At 45.7% G+C, this 19,516-nt stretch overlaps 3 protein-coding genes across 6 annotated transcripts; 2 read left to right on the top strand and 1 right to left on the bottom strand.

Annotated features, from left to right (window-relative positions):
- The first annotated feature begins 4,798 nt into the window (after positions 1–4,798).
- Positions 4,799–10,148, top strand: LOC117854601 (CLP protease regulatory subunit CLPX1, mitochondrial). Of its 3 annotated transcripts, none has more exons than XM_034736830.2 (15): positions 4,799–5,525; positions 6,430–6,491; positions 6,682–6,782; positions 6,919–6,998; positions 7,395–7,445; positions 7,568–7,642; positions 7,714–7,791; positions 7,950–8,006; positions 8,342–8,412; positions 8,495–8,594; positions 8,711–8,815; positions 9,048–9,110; positions 9,196–9,318; positions 9,390–9,548; positions 9,743–10,148. In XM_034736830.2, the coding sequence occupies exons 1-15, from the start codon at positions 4,863–4,865 to the stop codon at positions 9,809–9,811; spliced, it is 1,857 nt and encodes a 618-aa protein (XP_034592721.1). In that variant the 5' UTR covers positions 4,799–4,862; the 3' UTR covers positions 9,812–10,148. The 3 variants fall into 3 exon arrangements, with proteins under 3 accessions (XP_034592721.1, XP_072149958.1, XP_034592722.1); XM_072293857.1 differs by having other exon boundaries at positions 5,452–5,532; XM_034736831.2 differs by lacking the exon at positions 4,799–5,525 and adding an exon at positions 5,836–5,904.
- Positions 10,149–10,516: 368 nt separating this feature from the next.
- LOC117854604 (uncharacterized) lies at positions 10,517–13,313 on the top strand. Its single transcript, XM_034736833.2, has 3 exons — positions 10,517–10,767; positions 12,507–12,681; positions 12,961–13,313. Exons 1-3 carry the CDS (start codon positions 10,635–10,637, stop codon positions 13,055–13,057), a joined length of 405 nt encoding a protein of 134 aa, XP_034592724.1. The 5' UTR covers positions 10,517–10,634; the 3' UTR covers positions 13,058–13,313.
- Positions 13,314–14,337: 1,024 nt separating this feature from the next.
- Positions 14,338–18,993, bottom strand: LOC117854602 (KH domain-containing protein At1g09660/At1g09670). 2 transcript variants are annotated; one of them, XM_034736832.2, is made up of 7 exons: positions 18,404–18,993; positions 17,754–17,839; positions 16,903–17,051; positions 16,293–16,409; positions 16,058–16,174; positions 15,034–15,177; positions 14,338–14,945 (listed from the first exon to the last, which is right to left on the bottom strand). In XM_034736832.2, exons 1-7 carry the CDS (start codon positions 18,511–18,513, stop codon positions 14,793–14,795), a joined length of 876 nt encoding a protein of 291 aa, XP_034592723.1. In that variant the 5' UTR covers positions 18,514–18,993; the 3' UTR covers positions 14,338–14,792. The 2 variants fall into 2 exon arrangements, with proteins under 2 accessions (XP_034592723.1, XP_072149959.1); XM_072293858.1 differs by lacking the exon at positions 18,404–18,993 and having other exon boundaries at positions 17,754–18,374.
- Between the last annotated feature and the right edge of the window lie 523 nt (positions 18,994–19,516).

Raw genomic sequence — 19,516 nt, 5'->3', positions numbered from 1 at the left:
GACCTGCGTTGCCGCTCCCGTGGAGGGCGCACTGCGCCGGCAGTCGTCGGGCCCCCGCCACGGGGAGCCACACCACTGGGCCGCCGGGCACCCACGTGGGGCGCCGCGCGCGTCGAGTGCCCACGCGGGCCCCCGCGACGTGCCGCCGCGCCGCTAGCTGCCGCGCCCGTCCACCGAGCCCTCGCCTGACCCGAGAGGCCACAGATCCAGTACCGGGAGACGCGGATCCCGGGATCGGAAGGTCGGAGCAGCCCCCGCCGTCGACCTGGATATGGATGGTGAGGGGAGGGAGGGAGGGAGGGAGGGAGGGAGCGGGGACGCGCGCGGCATCGGCTTCGAGCCACCGCCGGCTTAGGGTTTGGTGGGTGACGGTGAGCTAGGGTGGGTGTGCCCCCGAGCTGTTCCTGGAAGCGACGCTCGGGAAGAGACGTCATTTTTTCTTTTTTCTTGTGCTTGTATATATCAACGTGAACAAGACCTAGGGAATTCCTCGAGTTCCTTAGCCCAAAAAAACTGTGAAACATGCTTAAACTGCCGCATCAGCCCGTGTTGCCACATAATTCACATGAGATTCCCACGTGTTGGTAACGGTGCACCCGTTCCTACCATCCTCAGTCCGTTGCGAGACGCAAACCTCATGGCTCGTCATGTGACCGTTGTTGCCACCCAGCCAACACACACCTCAGACAGAGCACACACACCGGCACACCGCTGTTTTTTGTGCAGGCTGCAGGCGCGGAGCGAACGGACGGTCGCGGGGCGGTCTAGGTGGAGGGCTGGCAGCGCCGCTGTTTTCCCCGGGACGGGCAGGTGGCCTCGTGGCGAGGCGGGCACTGCGGCTCCCCGTCGCGACGCGCCCAAGTGGCGCGCCGCCCGCCGCTGCCTCGTTCGGGCGCCAGATTTTTATTCCCCGTCTCGTCCCGCCAGCACGCCGCCGTGGCGCGGGCTGGTCCGGTGGGCGTCGACGACGCCCATCGGTCGGGTTCGGTCGTGGTTGGTACGGAGTAGCTAGCTGCTGCTCTGCTCATCGGCTTCTTCCCCAGGCGGCGTGCGCAGCTCGGTGGCTGCCGCTTGTGCGAGCGTGTCGTGTTCGTGCTCTCCAGGCTGCTCAAGTTTCGCTTGGCTTGTTCGAGCCTCGCACTGCATTGTCTCGAACAATAACCAGCTGGTGAAAGTTTGGTGGTGGTCTGGTGGATTAGCTGCCGCCATTGAACGGAATTTCTGGTGTTCTGGAGCTAGAGTAGAATACCGGCTCGTGTGTTTGGGGCTAATTGCATGTTCGTGTACCGCACGGTTCCGGCGCAGAGTCGTGGTGACGTGGTGGCATGGTCAAAGGCCCAAAGCTTCTTTCCAGGTTCACCGCGCTCCCGCGTCCGGCACGTTCGGCGTGACCCTCTCCGGGATGAAGATGAAGATGAGCACTACCTAATTTTTGTTTTGTGCCTCATGACCGACACGTCACGTTGTCCCTGAGCAATCAGAACAAAACCCTGTTCGTTTTCTGAGCAAAACCTCGTCCTCTTTTCTGTCTACCACTCTACCGTCTCGGATCACAAGGAAGCTGCTACATCATTGCATACCCAAAAAAACCGTAAATAATACTCCTTTTTTTTTTGGACTACGAAGCCCACTCTAAAATGTTTATTCTGCATTGATGAGAACTTGGACTAGGCATCTTGGACAAAAAGTCTCCGTTCTTTCCACCACCTCGTCCAATGTTCCTTGAGCTAAGCGATGAACGCAATGTCACTTCACTATTATCCTAGAGTTTTCATAGCTTAGTTCCGCTTCTCTGGCGTTTAGTAAATAATGCTAAGCGATTGACCCCAAAACGCAATTTTAACCTGCATGCCATCACCGTCTTCCCGCAGTCAAATCGAAGTGGTAATTAATCATCATCTGCCGTGTCAGCTGGAAAGCAACAGGACGGAGTCCAACATGCCGCACAAACCCTACTTCTTCGTAGTACTCCCAACAAATAAAGCTTGCTATTTAAAATTTTGACCCACGAGTAATTAACGTCCAATCTAGACCTAATTCTTCTACTTCCACGATCAATTGGATTCCGCCGGCGCATCAAAGCTGGATGGGGAACAAAAATTAAAGAAACAAGTCAAGGCAGACGGCCCACCCAAACGGCGTGACCGGCGGGCGTGGCCGCCCGTATCTGAACCGAAACTCTGAAACAGTCACGCGATCTTGCCGCGCTGGGGGCGCTTGCGGTGCGCCTGAACTCTGAAGAACACGTCCGCGTAGGCGCCTGTGGCGCACGCACCGTTTGACACCTCCCACCATTTCCAGAGCCGGTCGCGGCGTCCGCTTCCTGCTAACCCCTTCACGCGTGTCCCAGTCTCGCTGCCGACGGAGGAAGACTTCTGCTTTCGCAGGAACAGAGAACCGAGAACTTTTTGATGGGTAGTGTTCCAGAGCACGGCATGGCAATCGGACTCTTGGAGTAGCTGACCAAATGCGCCCCAGCAGCTGCATTGTATATTTGCATGGGCGGGCGAACGTGTCAACACAGGCGGGCAGGGGCAGATGAGTAGTGAGTAGTGTGAGCGTCCTGTGTCCCCATGTCCGGATGCTGCGAGAGAGAGGGGCAGATGACTCTTTTTTGTGCACCCATGCACACCTTTAGTACTGGTACGATGTGACACGTGCCATGCGCGTGCGCCATACTGCCCCGCTGACACCGTCGCTTCTAGTTGAGGCTAGTTTTCCTTTTCGCCCGGGTGAATGGTGCTGGTGCTTGGTACAGTCATCATGTTGAGCGGGATCACGGGGGGCGCTGACGTGGGACGGGAGGGGATGAGGTGGGCCCCGTCAAGCTATCCAATGGCATGCACGCCAATGGTTCTGTACCCTCTGCCGTCGAGTTCTGAATGTTTGTGGCGAAGCACGACGAGACCGTCGACGACAGAAGCAACGAAGAAGACCCGGCCTGCGCACTAGAAACAAAAACAAAGGTATGTTCGCTTCAGCTTATTTAGCCGGTTTATCAGCTATCAAATAGTGTTTTTCTCTCACAACAAATCAGTCGTTTCAGCTTTTCAGCCAGCTTATAAGCTAAAACGAACAGGCCTAAAACGGATTATTCTGCTCTGCTATGTTCTGTTCCGTCGGGGGTTTCAGTTTGAACCCCTTCTCCAGTTCTCCCTTTGGAACCGAAAGAGGCGTGGACGAGCCTCGAGTCCTCGACGGCATGTCTGATCAGTTGAGCAGAAAGAATCTCATTCGTTTTCCACCCGGGGAGAAAGAAGTGCAGTAACAAAAAAAAGGTACAAAGAATGAGGCCACGAGCTGTGCTGTCATAAAATCTCCTGCCCGTACGCTGGTCTTTGTCGACCGAGGTGCTCCCGTGCTCCGCCGGAAAAAAAAACAGCAAAAGGTGCATGAAAAGTTTCAGCCAAAAATATGGATGAATAGATGCTGCAGGGATTTATATCCATACAAAATTTAAGATTTAATATGTGCAAGGAGAGAGAAAGAGAAAAAAAAAGGAGACAAAATTGGCTTTGTTTTCCTGTCCAGTGTCGTCCACTACAGTACTCCACTATCTGCTTGCCGGGCCAGGTCTACCAAGCAAGCATGATGAAGTGAAAATAACAAAAGGCCTGTATGTTCACAACCGCAAATGGGCCTTCCAAAATTCCCTTCCTCTTAAAAACAGATTACGTTTGGGCCTCCCTGGAAAGCCCAGTATGACCCTCTCTCTCAAAAACCACCCTTCTTCACGCATGCCCCCCCCCGTTTTTTTTTAAAAAAAACTTCACGCATTCCATGTGGTCCAACCGCTAATGTTCCCTCTGGATTTTCCAAGTGAAATGCGTCCTACGTCAGACGAGAAACCATACCCATCTTCCAACCAAATTCACCGCGCATAGTAAACAAGGTTCGCGACATGCGATTGGACCTGGAGGATCGAGATCCAGTTCTAGCTCGTGTCATGTGCGCGCACGTGATGCAAAAAAACACGAGGCGCTTAATAACAAAAACAAAATGGAAAAGCGAATACACCGGTCAGCCATTCGTCTCTATTCAATGATAGGCTCAGCTAGCTCGGGATATGCTCCTTGGTTCCTGCTCATCCTCCATCGGAAAGCGAAAACCTCGCTTTACTCGTACTGCTTGCGACTTGCGACGTTGACACTTGAGACTTGCGCATGAATGAAGATCAGAGAGTTGGGCCTAGGCATTAAAACACACCCACTCACTTCCGGTTCCAGATAGGCTGCTTGCCACATTGGCCAACATGCTGAATAGGATTTCTGGATTTTGCACAAACAATGGGCGGCATCGAGGCCTTCTGAAAAGAGACGTGAAGGCTGAAGCCACAGCAGCTGTAACGTCGAGAGTGGAGGGCGTGTCAGGAGCATGGCTCCTCCTTTCCGGCACGGCACCCGCGCGGGCCGGGGATGAGTCAGGGCGACGATCCCAACGATAACCGCGGCGCAAGCCTCGCGGGTACGCAAAGCGCCACCCCCCATGCGGCCATCCCTGGCAGATAAGATAAGGCATCCCTGATGGCTGGCCCCACGTGCCCCACATGGCAGCGGATCTCTCCCGTGAGCTGGTGGTCCCACGCGTCGGCCTCCATCTCTCTTCTCTGCCCCCGCGACACCCTCCCACGCGACCCGGCCGTTAACCGCTCCGGGCCGCAGGACGGTTTGCTCCGGAGCCGACGCCTCCGGATTCCTCCACGTCACCCCATCCGACGGCTGGAGATTCCCCAATCAAATCTCAGTCTCCCACTACCTCCGCCCGTATAAAAACAGGAACCTTCACCCACTTCCCACTTCCTCCCCTATCTCCATTCTCCACCAGCGTCCTCCTCCTCCTCCCCGGCTCCGCCCACCTCGGCCATGTTCCGGACCTTCACGAAGCTTCGGGATGCAGCGGCGCCGCTCGCGTCGTCGGCGGTGCGGCGGTGCTGCGGCGGGAGCCGGATCCGGGCCGACGCCAATTGCCCGCGCTGCGACGCCCACATGTCGGTCCAATTCTCCCTCCAGCAGCTCCCGGCGCCACCGCCGGCCGCCGCAGGGGTCGTAGATGCCTCCCAGAACCACAAACACGACGGGGAGGGTGTGTGCCCGGCGTGCCGGGCGGCGTTCCTGTTCCGCGCCCACCGGATCGACCCGCTGCGGGGCGCGTTCCTCGAGATCCCCGGCGCCATCGGGGGCGAGGAAGAGGACGCGGATAGGGGAGGCTTCGCCGATCGGATCAAGAGGATGTTATCGGAGCGCCCGCCGGATGAGTTCCCCCCGTTGCCGCAATCGCCCCCGATGCCGATGCCGCACTATCATCCGCGACGGAAAAATAACAGGAGGAGACAGAGGGAGGAAGGAGGTGGAGGTGGCGGCGGCGGCGGTAACGGCGGGGACTCATCGTCGGGAGGGGAGGGTACGAGCGCTTCGCCTAAGAGGGAGTGGTGGGGTGGAGCCAGCCTGGGCGATGAGCTGCCGACGCCTCGGGAGATGTGCCGGAGGCTTGACGAGTTCGTTATCGGCCAGGCCAAGGCAAAAAAGGTGCCCCGTATGTCCCCAATTCTGCCTTCTTTTTTCACAATTGGTGCGAATTTTGGCTTAATGTGACTTAGTGCACTTGTGAGCGAAACAATACTGAGGCTGTATAGTGCGGTAACTTAATTCTGCAATTTAACTTGAGTTCGAATTTTGGGACTCCTGAAATTATGAATAACTGAAGCAATGCAGAATTGCATTGCATTGCATTGTGGTCTCGTTTGTTTCTGTTTTCTGGTTTGAACTGATGGAACTCGTATTGTGTGATCTAGATCTCTGATGGGGCCTGCCAAAATTGATGAGCTAATGATGATTGAATTCTGCATATGTGTCACTGTCAGTGTGTCACTTAACGCAACTACCACATTTTCATCATCCTATGCTAGTACTGGCACTGTGCCCTCTTTTCAAGTTTCTGGTCTTAAAGTTACATTGTACTATAGTAGCTTCACATCTTGATGAGATGGATTTTGGCACCGATCGCAGGAGTTCCTAAACTTGGTTGTGGAAATTTAACATGAAGGCTAATGGTTTTATTGGTACATCAATTGCTTGACAAATTATTATCAACACAGCTAATTGCAGAGAGTGATAGAATGTTGAAATCACCAAATTATGCAGTTCAATTGCATGACTTGTGTATAAGATATTTCTTTGCCTGTGGATAAGTCATGAACTAAATTGGCAGGAGTTGGCAGTGTTTTACTTATATTTGTAAAACAACCTAAAACATGTTTGATGTGCTAGTTTTTTTTTGTTGAAATATCAAATAAGTAATTGGTGACACATCTTGTTAAAATTGACTATGATCCTTTTTGCTCTTTGATAGGAGTTAAGTGGGCACCGTGATCCTTTTCTAAGAGCATAGTATAGTTTCCAATTACTTATCGCAAATACCTTTTCCTTGCAGGTGCTATCAGTAGCTGTATACAATCATTACAAGAGAATATATAATGCAAATGTACAGAAAGAGTTAGTCTCTCCCTTTAATTTATCTTCCGTAGTTTTGATTTTTACACATGTCTCCACAATATGAACGACAAGTTACTAAGCTTTGTTACCCATTTGTAATATGTGACCCATACGGTTGCATGTAAATGCAAGTTGCTGATTGCTATGTCCTGCCCATTTCCTGACATGTATGTCTTGCTCTTGTGTCCAGATCTGTTGCCAATTCTGGGTTTCCTGACGCTGCACAAGATGATCAAAATATTGTAGAAATAGATAAAAGCAATGTACTCCTGATGGGCCCAACAGGCTCAGGTTAGTATTCTTTTTCCTTAAAAACTTATCTTCCATACCTCCAAGGTTGCCTTACGCGTGTATAATTAGAGTATAATTAGAGTTACTATAAATTTGAGCTGACAGTTAAATCTTTCTCCATGTTGTCTGCTGACAGGAAAAACATTGCTTGCAAAAACATTAGCACGTATTGTAAATGTACCATTTGTTATAGCTGATGCGACATCATTAACACAGGCAAGTTCATTACTGTTTTACAAACACTATTTTCTTTTGAATGGCTAGGAAAGAACCATACTGAAATGCATTAACTGATTCATGAATGCTCGACACATGATATTGCTGCTAAATTCATTTGTTCTCTTTCACTATTCTGGATTTCAAATTTTACACAATTCTTCAGTATCATACGTTACCACTCGCATTTAAGCTTATGTGGAAACTGGAAAGTAATTTTTGTGAAACATCAGTGAGCTGGCATTTTTATTTATGGTTTCCATCTGTTCTTCCTCCTCTTTTATCATGTTTGTCTGTTAGGGACATGTGGAGATCTTAATTGCACTGAAGTTATGGAGTAACTGAGAATGCGAGTTCAAATTTGGAACCATAACTAAACTTTGCTGCATTATACAGGCTGGATATGTAGGGGAGGATGTAGAGTCAATACTGCAGAAGTTACTAGTGGTACGTGTGGCTGGCCATTATGCCTTTCCTTTGGTTGTTAAAATGTATCCACGGACAGGGAAAATAATAATAAGAAAACCAGACCATTCCAGGATCCTCATGACATTCTAAATTTTGTTCAGGCTGCTGAGTATAACGTTCAAGCTGCCCAGCAAGGGATAGTGTACATAGATGAAATAGATAAAATAACAAAGAAGGTACTGATTCTTTAAATTTTTTTGGGTAGCTTATTTAATTTTTGAGGTTTCTAAATAGTGCCATGTTCCAGGCTGAGAGTGCAAATGTCAGTAGAGATGTATCTGGAGAAGGTGTTCAACAAGCATTGTTGAAAATCCTAGAAGGAACTGTAAGTGACCACACAGGCACACATGTTACATGCCTTTCTATTTGATGGCTTCAGAATTAGGAGTTTACAAGCTACCTTTGACTGACTGGAGCAGCCTGTCAAGAGACTACAGTACTGATGCGGTTTATTTGGAGTACTTACGGGTGTTTCTAATGCAGGTTGTCAGTATTCCTGAGAAAGGATCGCGCAAGAATTCTCGCAGTGAAAGTATACAGGTTACATACTCTAGTACTGTACATGGTCTTTGATGAATACATTTGCTGTATATCATATGGGTCAAAATTGGATTCAATTGAATGCAAACAGTTTTCTTTAGATAGTATTTTGTTCAAAAGGATACTGTACTAGAGTACATAGTGAACTAAGCAAGTATTGATACTCCAAAAGTATTTCATGACAACCAAATAACTGGCTGTGGTAAAGTGCGCAAAGTATAAATATTCTGCATTTTGTCACTATTTGCATAGATATTATGGGCATAATAAGTCCATCTTCGTTCTTCACTGTTTTCAGCGTGACATGCCTGTAACAGAATCTCATGATAATGCAGATAGACACGACCGATATTCTTTTCATATGTGGTGGTGCTTTTGTAGACTTGGAAAAGACTATTTCTGAAAGGTATTGCAGATTTCATGTGTAGATTTGTTACTCCAAAAAAATTGCACACAGAAATTGGACCCTAACTTCTGACATGAATCAGGCGCCAAGATTCATCTATAGGATTTGGGGCACCTATTCGTACAAACATGAGAAGTTCTGGAGCTAGCAGTCCAATGATTACTTCATCTTTGTTAGAATCTGTAAGCATATTATCAAATCTTTTTGCATCAATACTACGAAACAGTCTTTTATGTCTCAAAAATTGTTCCTCACATACGAAGTACTCATTAACTGGATAATCCAATTGCATTGACAGGTTGAGAGTGGTGACCTTGTAAGATATGGTTTAATTCCAGAGTTCACTGGACGTTTGCCCATTCTAGTTAGTCTGGCAGCTCTTAATGAAGATCAGCTTGTTCAGGTAGCTCCGGAAAATGTAGCATTTTGCTGCTTCTTTATTCAATGCTGTTAATGTTCTAAACAATTGTACTCAGATAAGAGTATAAGTAGCATGCTGCAGGTTTATGCAATGATGCTGACCTGTTATGATGATGACGATAACTAATTACTCCATTAGAAGCTTTTACATGGTTTTCATAAAAAAGGTTTTCTTGCCTGCTGAAGCTCATTGAAATGATTTGATCTCCTTTCAGGTTTTGACGGAACCAAAGAATTCACTTTCCAGACAATACAGGAAAATGTTTAACTTGAACAAAGTGAGCCTGCCAAAACTTATCATTATAACATATCTTCTCGTATCGATCAATTACTAATCTTGTATTGCGACTTTTGGTTCATCAGGTTAGACTGCACTTCACTGATGGCGCACTGAGGTTAATAGCTAAGAAGGCGATAGCTAAAAATACTGGTGCTCGTGGTTTAAGAGCCATCTTGGAAACCATTCTATTGGAGGCCATGTATGAGGTAGGCCTCTTTAGCCTTTCTGTAACCAGATTCAAGTTTGATCCATAAATTCTGAGTCTCCTTTTAAGCAGATCCCAGATGAGAAAGCAGGAAATGAGCGAGTAGACGCTGTTGTGGTTGATGAGGAGGCAATTGGTTCTGCTGATAGGCCAGGCTGTGGGGCAAAAATTCTCCGAGGAGACGGTGCATTGGATCAGTACATAACAAGAACTAACGTGATGAATTTACGGGTAGGGTGCTGTCAAGCAAGAAACAGTAAAACCAAACATTTTCTTTCTTACACAATTGTCCATCTTTGGTATTACCGAGAAATTTCTTTGCTTTACTCTGTGGTATTATATTATATCCTTGTAGGTGCAAATTAGCACTGGAATGGAAAATAGACCTCTTCACCTGCTCTGCTAACGTCTGTTTTCACGTGCAGGAAACTAACGATGGTTTGGCCGGGGAGCTCGAGGAAGCGTACATGCTGTCGAGAATTGTTAGTTTGTAACTGGAAAACGCCGGGAGAAGCGTAGATGCTGAGTTCTGACCGACTTCGTACATCATGTAACATGTCTACCCAACACTCACACAAGCTCTTTACTGCTCACCAAATCGCCTGTAATCTGTTCCATTCCTGCTGAGCTCTGACGAGCACATAGATCGAGGGCGCCATTTGTTGTAATTGATGTAAAGAGTTGCCTTTTGATTGAGCAACCGTCCTGCCAAGTAAATTGTTCCGCATTTTTTCCCCTGCTGCCCGAACTGGGCAGCTGAGCTCAATTGTTGTTGGGAAAGCTGTAAAGATCATCATTTTACTGATATGATAAGAAGGCACATTTTCACAAGGCCTACACAGGATCAAGTTTATACTGAATTCTGGGTTCCTGGCTTCTGATCGTTGGAAGTTTTCACAATCTTTATACCTGTCTAAGGTGTATGAGTTTGACATAGAAATACATATGTACACATGCAGCTACGCTCTCTTCAGTCTTCACGAGGCTCTCTAGCCCGCGCAGCCACGGCGCAGGTGAGGGGTGGGCCTCGGCCCACGATGAGTCGGCCTTTGTAGTTGTCCGCGAACTTTACGCAAACCTTTTTGCTATTCTTTCGCGCGCACGAATCGCCAGCCTGATCGGGCGGCGAGGCGCGGCCAACCGGCCCGCTGGCGTTTGATCGTTTCTCTCCCCTGCCGCACCGTTCCATTCCCTTCCCTTCCACTTCTCGAGAGGTCTAGGACTTATCCTCCCCTCGTTTCGAAGGGTGAGGGTGGGGGCGCGCGTACCGAGCGAGCGGGCGAAGCGGCGAGGTGGGTGATTGGGACTCTGGGAGAGATGCCGGGCGGCAGGAGGAGGGGCCCCCTGTGGAGCCTCCCGGTGGCGAGGTCGGACGCGCTCGGCAAGCTGGGCCCGGCCTTCGGCATCGGCGCCGGCTGCGGCGTGGGCATCGGCTTCGGCCTCGTCGGAGGTGCGTGACCCTTCTCCGATGTTTATTTCTCGTCCTGCTTCGTGTGCCGCCGGTTCGCCGCCATAGACACGTTCACGGAGCACCGTACCAGACCCGCGAACTGGAGTGCTCTTACATGAAGATTTTAACGGTCCAGCTAGGCACGCTTATCTCCCGCGGTTCGATCTTTAATCCGAGAACCGTACATTTTTTGGGTTCTTTGTTAGTGGTTTACTCTAATCATTAGAAGTTTGGAACTGTTGTGATATGCTGGATCACTTTTCCCACGCGCCGTTGGTGGATATGGAATGGGGATTCGGGAGGGAGTCCCTTGACAAAACGGCGAACGCGTCGGCTCACAAAGTGTCGAAATTCAAGCTTGTTACAAATGAAATCAACGCTTATTGTGTGCAAAGCGGCCCCTTATTATGTAGAAAGGATCATATCATAGGAATAGGCGACATGGTGGTCGCGGCAGAAATCCCTGCTATTTTGCTGCATTTTTTTTTTCTGTACATCATCTAATCACGTTGGGTAGGACATATTTGCAATTGATCATGGCTTTAGGGGCACCAGCGTTTCTTCAATCTGCTAGCAAGATTCAGGTGGTGTAATCCGCATGTTCCCACGACTGGAGCTGCAGCCCTTGCGCCATGCTGCAGCCTCGGCCATCTGTTGTAGTCTCATCCTTCATACCCGTGGTAGACTTCTCTGCCAGGCACCTCTTCTACACTGGTTCTGGTGGTAATCCTCAATCGCCAAACAAGAATCATCTTGCTGGTTGCTCCTTGCTTGGAGCCTGCTGCCACAGGTGTGGAGGCCTGTGGAAACAAGCAAGAGCCTAGGGTATTTCTAGAGTGCAATGAAGAATAGCGTAGATACTCATACGAGTCTTCTCGTAGTAGGCATCCTTGGTGGACCTTATGAGGAAGTAAATTGAGGAGAAAAAAGAGGAGCTGCTTCGTCTGCTGGTGCAGATGAATGCTGAACTGAGACCCAGTATCTCAGAGAGAAAAGCAGTTGTTCTGGGGAGAAGGAACAGCTGCCTCATTTCCTCCAATAGTACAAAGCTGACACAAACCCCACAAAGCAGCTTCTGATGAATTAAGAGATTTCATTATCAGCTTGAGTTTCATAATATGTTTAGTCATGTATCCCGCTGCTATTCTTAGATTGATTCTATGTTAGGAATGGAGTAGCTGCAGCTATGTATTCTATCGTTTTAAGTTCTGAACTCCATTGCAGAGATTATTGGAGCTGTCTGGTTATCATAATTTATTTATATTCTATTGTTTTAAGTTCTGAACTCCATTGCAGAGATTGTTGGAGCTACATGATTATCATAATTGATGTCTGTACTCTGTGCTCTGGTTTTACATTGTGGTTTTGTTCGCTATGTATGATAAGTTATTACTTAATTTTTGTGTGCATCTTTATTGTTCTTTGCCCTTTTTCTGTTATGTGCACGATGTGAATATGTGATCTCCTTCAGAGGCTGAACTTCACATAGAATAGGTACCATTTCCAAGAACACATTGTGCATGCTGTGATTGGAAACAGCAGAACTTGTCTTAGTTTAGATGGCGATGGCTGATGTCACCAAATATGCAATTATCTTGTGTTGTTTCTTTTCACAGTTTTTTAGCGGTTCCTTCTCACTTTTAGAACATTAGAAGCCATCTTAGTTTGGATTGTCTGAGGATTGATGTGACTGAATCGCTTGCTCTGTTCCTTCTCACTTTACATCTCTCTCTGAACAGGTGCAGGAATTGGAGCTGGATTCCCTGGTTTACAATTGGGATTTGGAGCTGGTGCTGGATGTGGAATAGGAATAGGTTTTGGCTATGGTTTCGGAAAAGGCGTTGCATATGATGAAAGTGGGAGATATTCAAACATCAGGAGACCATTCCAGAACTCCAGAAGCCTTGCTTACGAGTAAGTGACCGATCTGCTTCATGCTAATACAAAGTGACTTCATCCCTATTACTCTGATATGTGTTTTTCAGCATTGAGTTTTACTTATGAGTGGCTTTAGCCAGTCAGAGATCAAAATGTTTTTGCCTACTTTTAGTTTGAATTTCGTGAGTTTCTAAATACGTTCTACGATGACATGTTAGGTTGTACTTGGTGTATTCTTATTTCATGTATGCACCAGAAAGAAATTTACAAAAGTCAATATCCTACTTTAACAAGATCCTGTCAAACATTTTGCAGCGAGCAGTTCGACATCATGTTTGATGAACTGATGGAGAGCACCAGGAAGCTGATCAAAGCAACATCCAAGGAGCTCGACAAGTGGAGGCGGATGTAGGGCAAGCGGCACACATAGGAACTGCATATATTCAGAACCAGAAGGCCTCGGAGGCACACTGCACGTGCCCCTGCGGGAACTGAACTGACCTTTTGCTCGCTCGCTGTTAGCGGCGAATATCTTGAGCGATTCATGAGATATGCTGCCCGATACTCCTGGCCTGTTTGGTGCTCGAACCGATTACTTTTTCAGCCATGTGCTGGGATGCGACACCATGTGATATTTCAATTCACCCACGACGTCGCCGTCGATGCTACCCCTTTTGCGCGCTTCTGGAGAGCGACAATTCGCATCGAAATATCTGGCAGGACGTGGTTTTTTAAATTGCGCCCATAGGTTGACTGCAAGTTTGCATCTTGTCAACTCAATCATGCTGTTTTTCTTTGTTTTTTTTCTGGGTAATCTTGCTGCTTTGCTGAAGGAAACCCTGATTTTCCGGCGTCGCTGATCGACACGATCGCCGTTCCTGTATGGTGCAAAGTTCAAGCGATTCCGACGTCAGGTGAAAGCGAAATGCTGCTGGTGTTTGGATTTCCTGACCGATGTTCCCTACTCCGTGGGAGAGGCTGCAATTGAATAGTGTCATGTTAACGCACACGTCCATTTCAGCTTGTCGAATAAGATGAATAATAGGTGACGGGGAAATCTGCTTCCGTGCTACTCGAGGATTCTAGCTATCCTTTTGAGTCATAGTCCATTCGTCAGGCATCTGATTTCTCCACAAGGATTGCCCGTTTGTCCCCCTGCTGCCAAGTACTAAACCAAAGCTCTCCATAAATCTCCAATGGCATGTCAATTTCGATAGCAGCCCAATGGGAATCACAGTAATTCTGTCTAAAAAAAGGCGTAAACCTGGGGAGGATTTGCAAAACGAAAACAATCTGTTGGTGCATAGGACCACATGGAAAAAAGGTGGCAGGACGAGCAATCCAGCGAAAGATCCATGACGTTTTACGCCCGTGCGAATGATTGAGAGAGCCTTTCTGCTGCTGCAGCAGCACTGGCCTTTCATGCCAGGTCAGCTCGGCGCCCCACTCCCAGGCTTGTAGCCCTGGCCTGCCGGCACTTTAATGGCCTGAACTGCCACCCTGCACATGAGATCTTGGCCACAACCTGCCCAAGGAACATGGAAACAAAAGCTTGCAGCTAAGCAAAAATGCCCATCTCCATCATGAGACACAATAAAACATGGAGGCTGCCCATAGAGACGATCTACACGGATCTCATTTCAGGCAGACGAGATGATAATCCATGTACAAGGCATGACAAAGACATCAATATGTGAATGCAAATAATCATTGCCTCAACTAGAGCTGTCTGGTTGTCTTGAACTAGCACCACACAAAAGCATCAGCACTTGACATATTACAACTATTTCAGGTACACCCAACGAGACCCTTATTATTGTCCGACACAATTGAACCCCAGCTTCTAGAGTGATTGGCCAACCAGGCCTTGTTAACTTACCCAAACCAATAATGTTAATACTTAGGCAGTCAGGCGCACAAAGAATAAATAATTATAGAGTCAAACACAAGCCCACGGAGACCATCCGTCCAAGGACAGACATGTTGTTTGTCGATAAAGAGCATAGATCATGACAGGCATAGGCCAGCAGCACTGATGATCCCAGCATATGCATCACCAATCATCTCCAGCAGTACAGCAGCAGCAGCTTGTAATGGGGGCATTGAACCATGATTGATTTCGGAGGGTGAAGCTTACGGAATCGGGATTACCGCCCTGTTTTCGCACGCTTCATCCCAGTGGAGTTGAAGGGGGACACACTAGGGCTGAGGTGAGGGCTTGGGCTTTCCTCCCTCAGTGTGCCATTTAGAATTGCCAATTCCCTCAGCTGTTGCTTCTTGTAGTAATCCATGGACTCGTCCTAACAAGTAACAGCAGCTCCAGTTAGCTAACAGTACATATCAAAGTTACTATATAGAATGTCAGCAAAGAGGAATGAGGATACATACAATTGGTTTCAGAAGATCCTCTAGGATGGACACAGCTTGATTTAGACGCCCATCAACAATATCTGCTGGAAACTCTGCTTCCACAAGCACATGCAGTGGTTCATTGAGGTGTTCATACCCAGGCTTATCCCTCAGCTTGTCTTCCTGTGAATGAAATCAGTTTTTATTTCAGGACATTTGCATCAGGACTGGGCATGTAAAGTAGAAGTATGAAAAAGTAATGAACCCAATAATTACTTTAGATCTAGAACTTATTACACTGAGCCACAAATTAGATGTAACAAGAAAGCAATGATCACAATACCATACTATCTTAGTTGCCACAGAAATAAATAAAAAGGTTCAAGGGTCCTTCCAGCTCATTAATGTAACTATGGACTTCTGAGGTAAATTATTATAAACTGTCAATAAAGAATACAGTCGTTAAACACATCTAAACTGCATCACATAAATGCTGACACACCACGTCTAAACTATAATAGCGTTTCTACATGACTCTAAATGCCGATATTACATTGAAACTGGAAACAAAACTCACTAAACTTCAAATATTGATATTACATTGTTTTGTGGGTCACAGACGAGTCCTAAATAGAAATTGCATCCTTACTGAGCCCGAGATTGCAGCTTAATATACAAGAAATAACTGAAGCAGCTGATACTAAAAATGAAACGGACAATTTTAACCTTAATTAGCAATTTCCAAAATACCTCCCGTGTAACTATCATTGCATGAAGGGTCACAACATAAGCTTAATGTAATGCGGCTGAGTGAAATTAACTGCGCAATAACAGCTTATCAGTAAGGGCCAGCCACAAGTTTGTCCATGATATCAGTGATGCAATATATTTGCTAATTAATCATGTGCAAATATACTTAAAAATCCACATAAAGAGAACTGTGAGCATACATGGTATATTCAAAAAAAGCCAAATGATTCTAATGTACAACAATGATATTATTTAGATGGAGAAATATTAAAAAAAGAAGTTAAAAAAGAAGTTAAAACAGGCATTTATTTACCTTAACAGAGTCCTTCACTGAACCACGTCCTCGAATATAAACTCTACATTGCGTTGAAGCTTCAACTCTTTTCAGGGAGTTACCTCGGGGCCCCAACAGACGACCAACAAAGTTGTACTAATCACATCAGAAGGGTAAAGCATTAAGATATGGCATAGCACGTTCAAGAAAGTTAAAAGGAAAGAGTTTATTGTTCGAGAAAAAAAAGGAAAGAGTTTACAAAAGCTACACATACATTAGGATACTTGTCCACTGGAACATCCAGCCTCACAACTTTCTTGACAACAGGAGTGCCCGCAAGTGCAGGAGCACCATTCCAACCCATTGATGATGCTTGTAGAACCCCCATATGCTGAGAAAATAGAGCAGTTCTCCATATTAAAAGAAGCTGGCAATGTAAGCTAAGGAAAAAAGAATATAAATAATTTAGGTCCTCAACAAAAATATCTAAAACAACGACTAATCTCCATAAACACTAACAGAACATTTCATTTTTGTCAGCAATAAAGTCTGACATGGAAAAATAATCTTCATTTTTTGAAAGCTCTCCTTGTTACGGTTTACAAGTCATGTTATTTAATCCATGTCCAAGTGTCCAAACTATCTGGCATGTCTAATGCTCTCCCTATTACAATTTACAAGTCATGTTATTTAACCCCATGTCCAAGTGTAAAAACTATTGGTAGGTTGGATTGCTCATAATAAGTGGCAGCTCCAAAGTAAAATGCATAGCATACTCAAATAAAATATGCAAGGTCCAAAACCTATTTGCATTCTACGTTATAAATCCAATGGCCAAACAAGTATGTAATACAAAAAGGAATAAAAAGTTGTCTGATATGCACCTCTGTTTGCATCCCTGACCAGCCGCCCTCCAGATCCATTGGCTGACCATTCACTGGGTGGCCAGGTAACCTTAATGGGCTACCATGCTCAATTCTCTCAGGTTCAACAAAATTATGGTTAGGCGCCATAGTAGATGCCCGCAAAATCTCTGCATTAAAGAGCGTTAACTCAATTAGACAATGATACATATAAGTTGGAAATAATAATGACATTAATACTTTGTATGCCACTCTAAACTGGGGCAAAAGCAACGTATGTGGGATTTCCAAATTTTGTACAATGACATGAACTAATGCACTGTGCCAATGAGATAGTAAACACCTCAACTTTGCTAAAAATAGACATAAGCAGCACAATGACCATTCTTAAGATACGCATAAGCTGGACAATGACCATTCTTAAGATAAAAATTTATGTTTTGACATAACAGCAGCCATTTCTTAGAGTGTGAAGTCAACTATGTGAACAAAAAGATATTGTTTAGGGCCAGAACTCAACGGAATATTACCCTATTATAACCATAAATAAAGTAACAGGCAATAGTATGTTGGGATATTTGAAAAATGAATCAACAACAAAATCCAGTCAAAACAATCCTCTAATTAACTCCTCTGAACAACAATAGTATGATATGATTACAGAAAATCCAAGAAGACAAAGTGCTGAGGCAATCATCAAAGTTCACAGGAATGCATGATTAACAGCCCTAACCTAAAAGACTTCAAGAAAACTAAACATAGCAACTTGTGATAATGAATGTATCACACCATTACCAAACAAAATGGTTAAAGTAACAAAAAAATACATAAACCAGTAACACTAATAATGCCTGGAGGCAAAGGAAACAAACCTTGGTTTAAGAGCCTGGTACAGAAAGGAAGAACTTGCACGAATGGGGCCAATTTCTGCCTCTCTGCAAGCAACTCAGCCAGATATCTGCCAAACAAGCATGCTGTTAGTATCGCAGTAGCCACTACTGTTTTAATTATCACCTGATACACAAAAAAGCATAATTTGAAGGATCTAAAATAACTATAAGCCCACAGAATGAAATGTAATAACAAGAACTTCGATATGATTGATACAGCATGATCCATCAAATCAAAATTACATGTGACCATCGCCAATGAGCGATTTATTACACAAAAAAAATTACACCCATTAGCAGCCAGTCAAACATACAGCTCCTATTTATCCCTAGCAGCCGTCGTTGGGGAACAGCAGAAACAAATCTATCAGCGAGCGATCATCAAACATCCCTATTTTTACAGATCACTACTTCACCAATCTCGGCAGCATTGATCAAGGCGAAACACCACATCCGGAAGTTTAGAATTAAGCGGAAATCTCCACGGGCGGCATCAAATCTCGTGCTCCTCAGAAAGATTCCGAAAGGGCAGGATCAAAAACTAAAACAAAACTTGACCAAAAACAATAGGGAAAACAATCGCGGGAAACAAAATAAAAAATCAAGAGCAAAATAGCGAAACAGACACGCACCTTTCTCTTTCAGAGGAAGAATACCTCAGAGAATTGAGGGGATGGGGGGAAGAATGAACAGGAGACGGAGAGTATTGCAAGAGGGACGGCGGTGGAATCCTGTCATCCATGGTCCCCAAACAGCGAAACAACAAACTTCTCCACAAGATTTTGCAAGATTAGGGGAAAATAAGAGACCTAAGAACACAAAAATCCAAGAACTACGAAACCAAGAAAACAAGAACAGCAGCTACTCCGCAAGCTTAGGTGCAGAGGCCTATCTTGAGGCCTGGGAAATCTGGAACCGAAGAGAGTTAACAAAGAACCGGGATGATAGATATATAAGGGATAGATGGTTGATTCTAATCACAAAAGAGGGAAGGTAATAGTTGGGCAATCAGTAATGAAAGCCCAGGCTGTGCAGGGGTTGGCAGCAGCTCTTGCTGGTGTTTGGTTCTAGCTCTCCTCCCTTTCTCCTCTCCACAGCACACCCACAGCGAGAGAGAAGGGGTGGGTGGGAGAAGGGAGGCGAGAGAGAGGAAGAGACAAACCCAAAGGAGGGCTTTGGATTCTCTCTCCCTCCAGTATATGTCGCGCAGAAATCAAGATGATTGAGGTCTCTCCGCTTCTGGAGTTTCCTCTGTAAATTTTCCTCCTTTCAAGTATTATTACGTTTGTTTTGTATTTTTCCTTGCAGTTCCGGTACTCGTTTTGCTACGTGCACCCGTCAGGATTTCAGCAACACTTGTAGCCAAGCACATATATTGATTATAGGCCATCAATATATAAGATGGCACATCTAAAGAAAATATCTCTAAGATGCTACACAGTTCAAATCCTCATAGTAGATATGCCATTAATTGTAGAATCAATATCGAATATTGTTCATGAAATAAAATGCTTGTATTTTTATTGCGCTAATATTGGTCTATAAATCTACATAAATACATTTCATATTGCCTTGTCACACTTTCATTCAAACTCCTTGTTTTGTTCAATGATTTCCTTTCCAGAAAACCAATACAAATTTATTTTTTTATATATTAATCATGTGTATACCTAATAGCTTACAAATTTATATTGACAAGAGTTCATGGACTAGGATCATCTTAGTTCACGCATAGTAAAAACCAT

Source organism: Setaria viridis, chromosome 5, assembly GCF_005286985.2.
Source record: "Setaria viridis chromosome 5, Setaria_viridis_v4.0, whole genome shotgun sequence".
Classification (NCBI taxonomy): Eukaryota; Viridiplantae; Streptophyta; class Magnoliopsida; order Poales; family Poaceae; genus Setaria; species Setaria viridis.
This window is presented reverse-complemented; position numbering and strand designations above follow the sequence as displayed.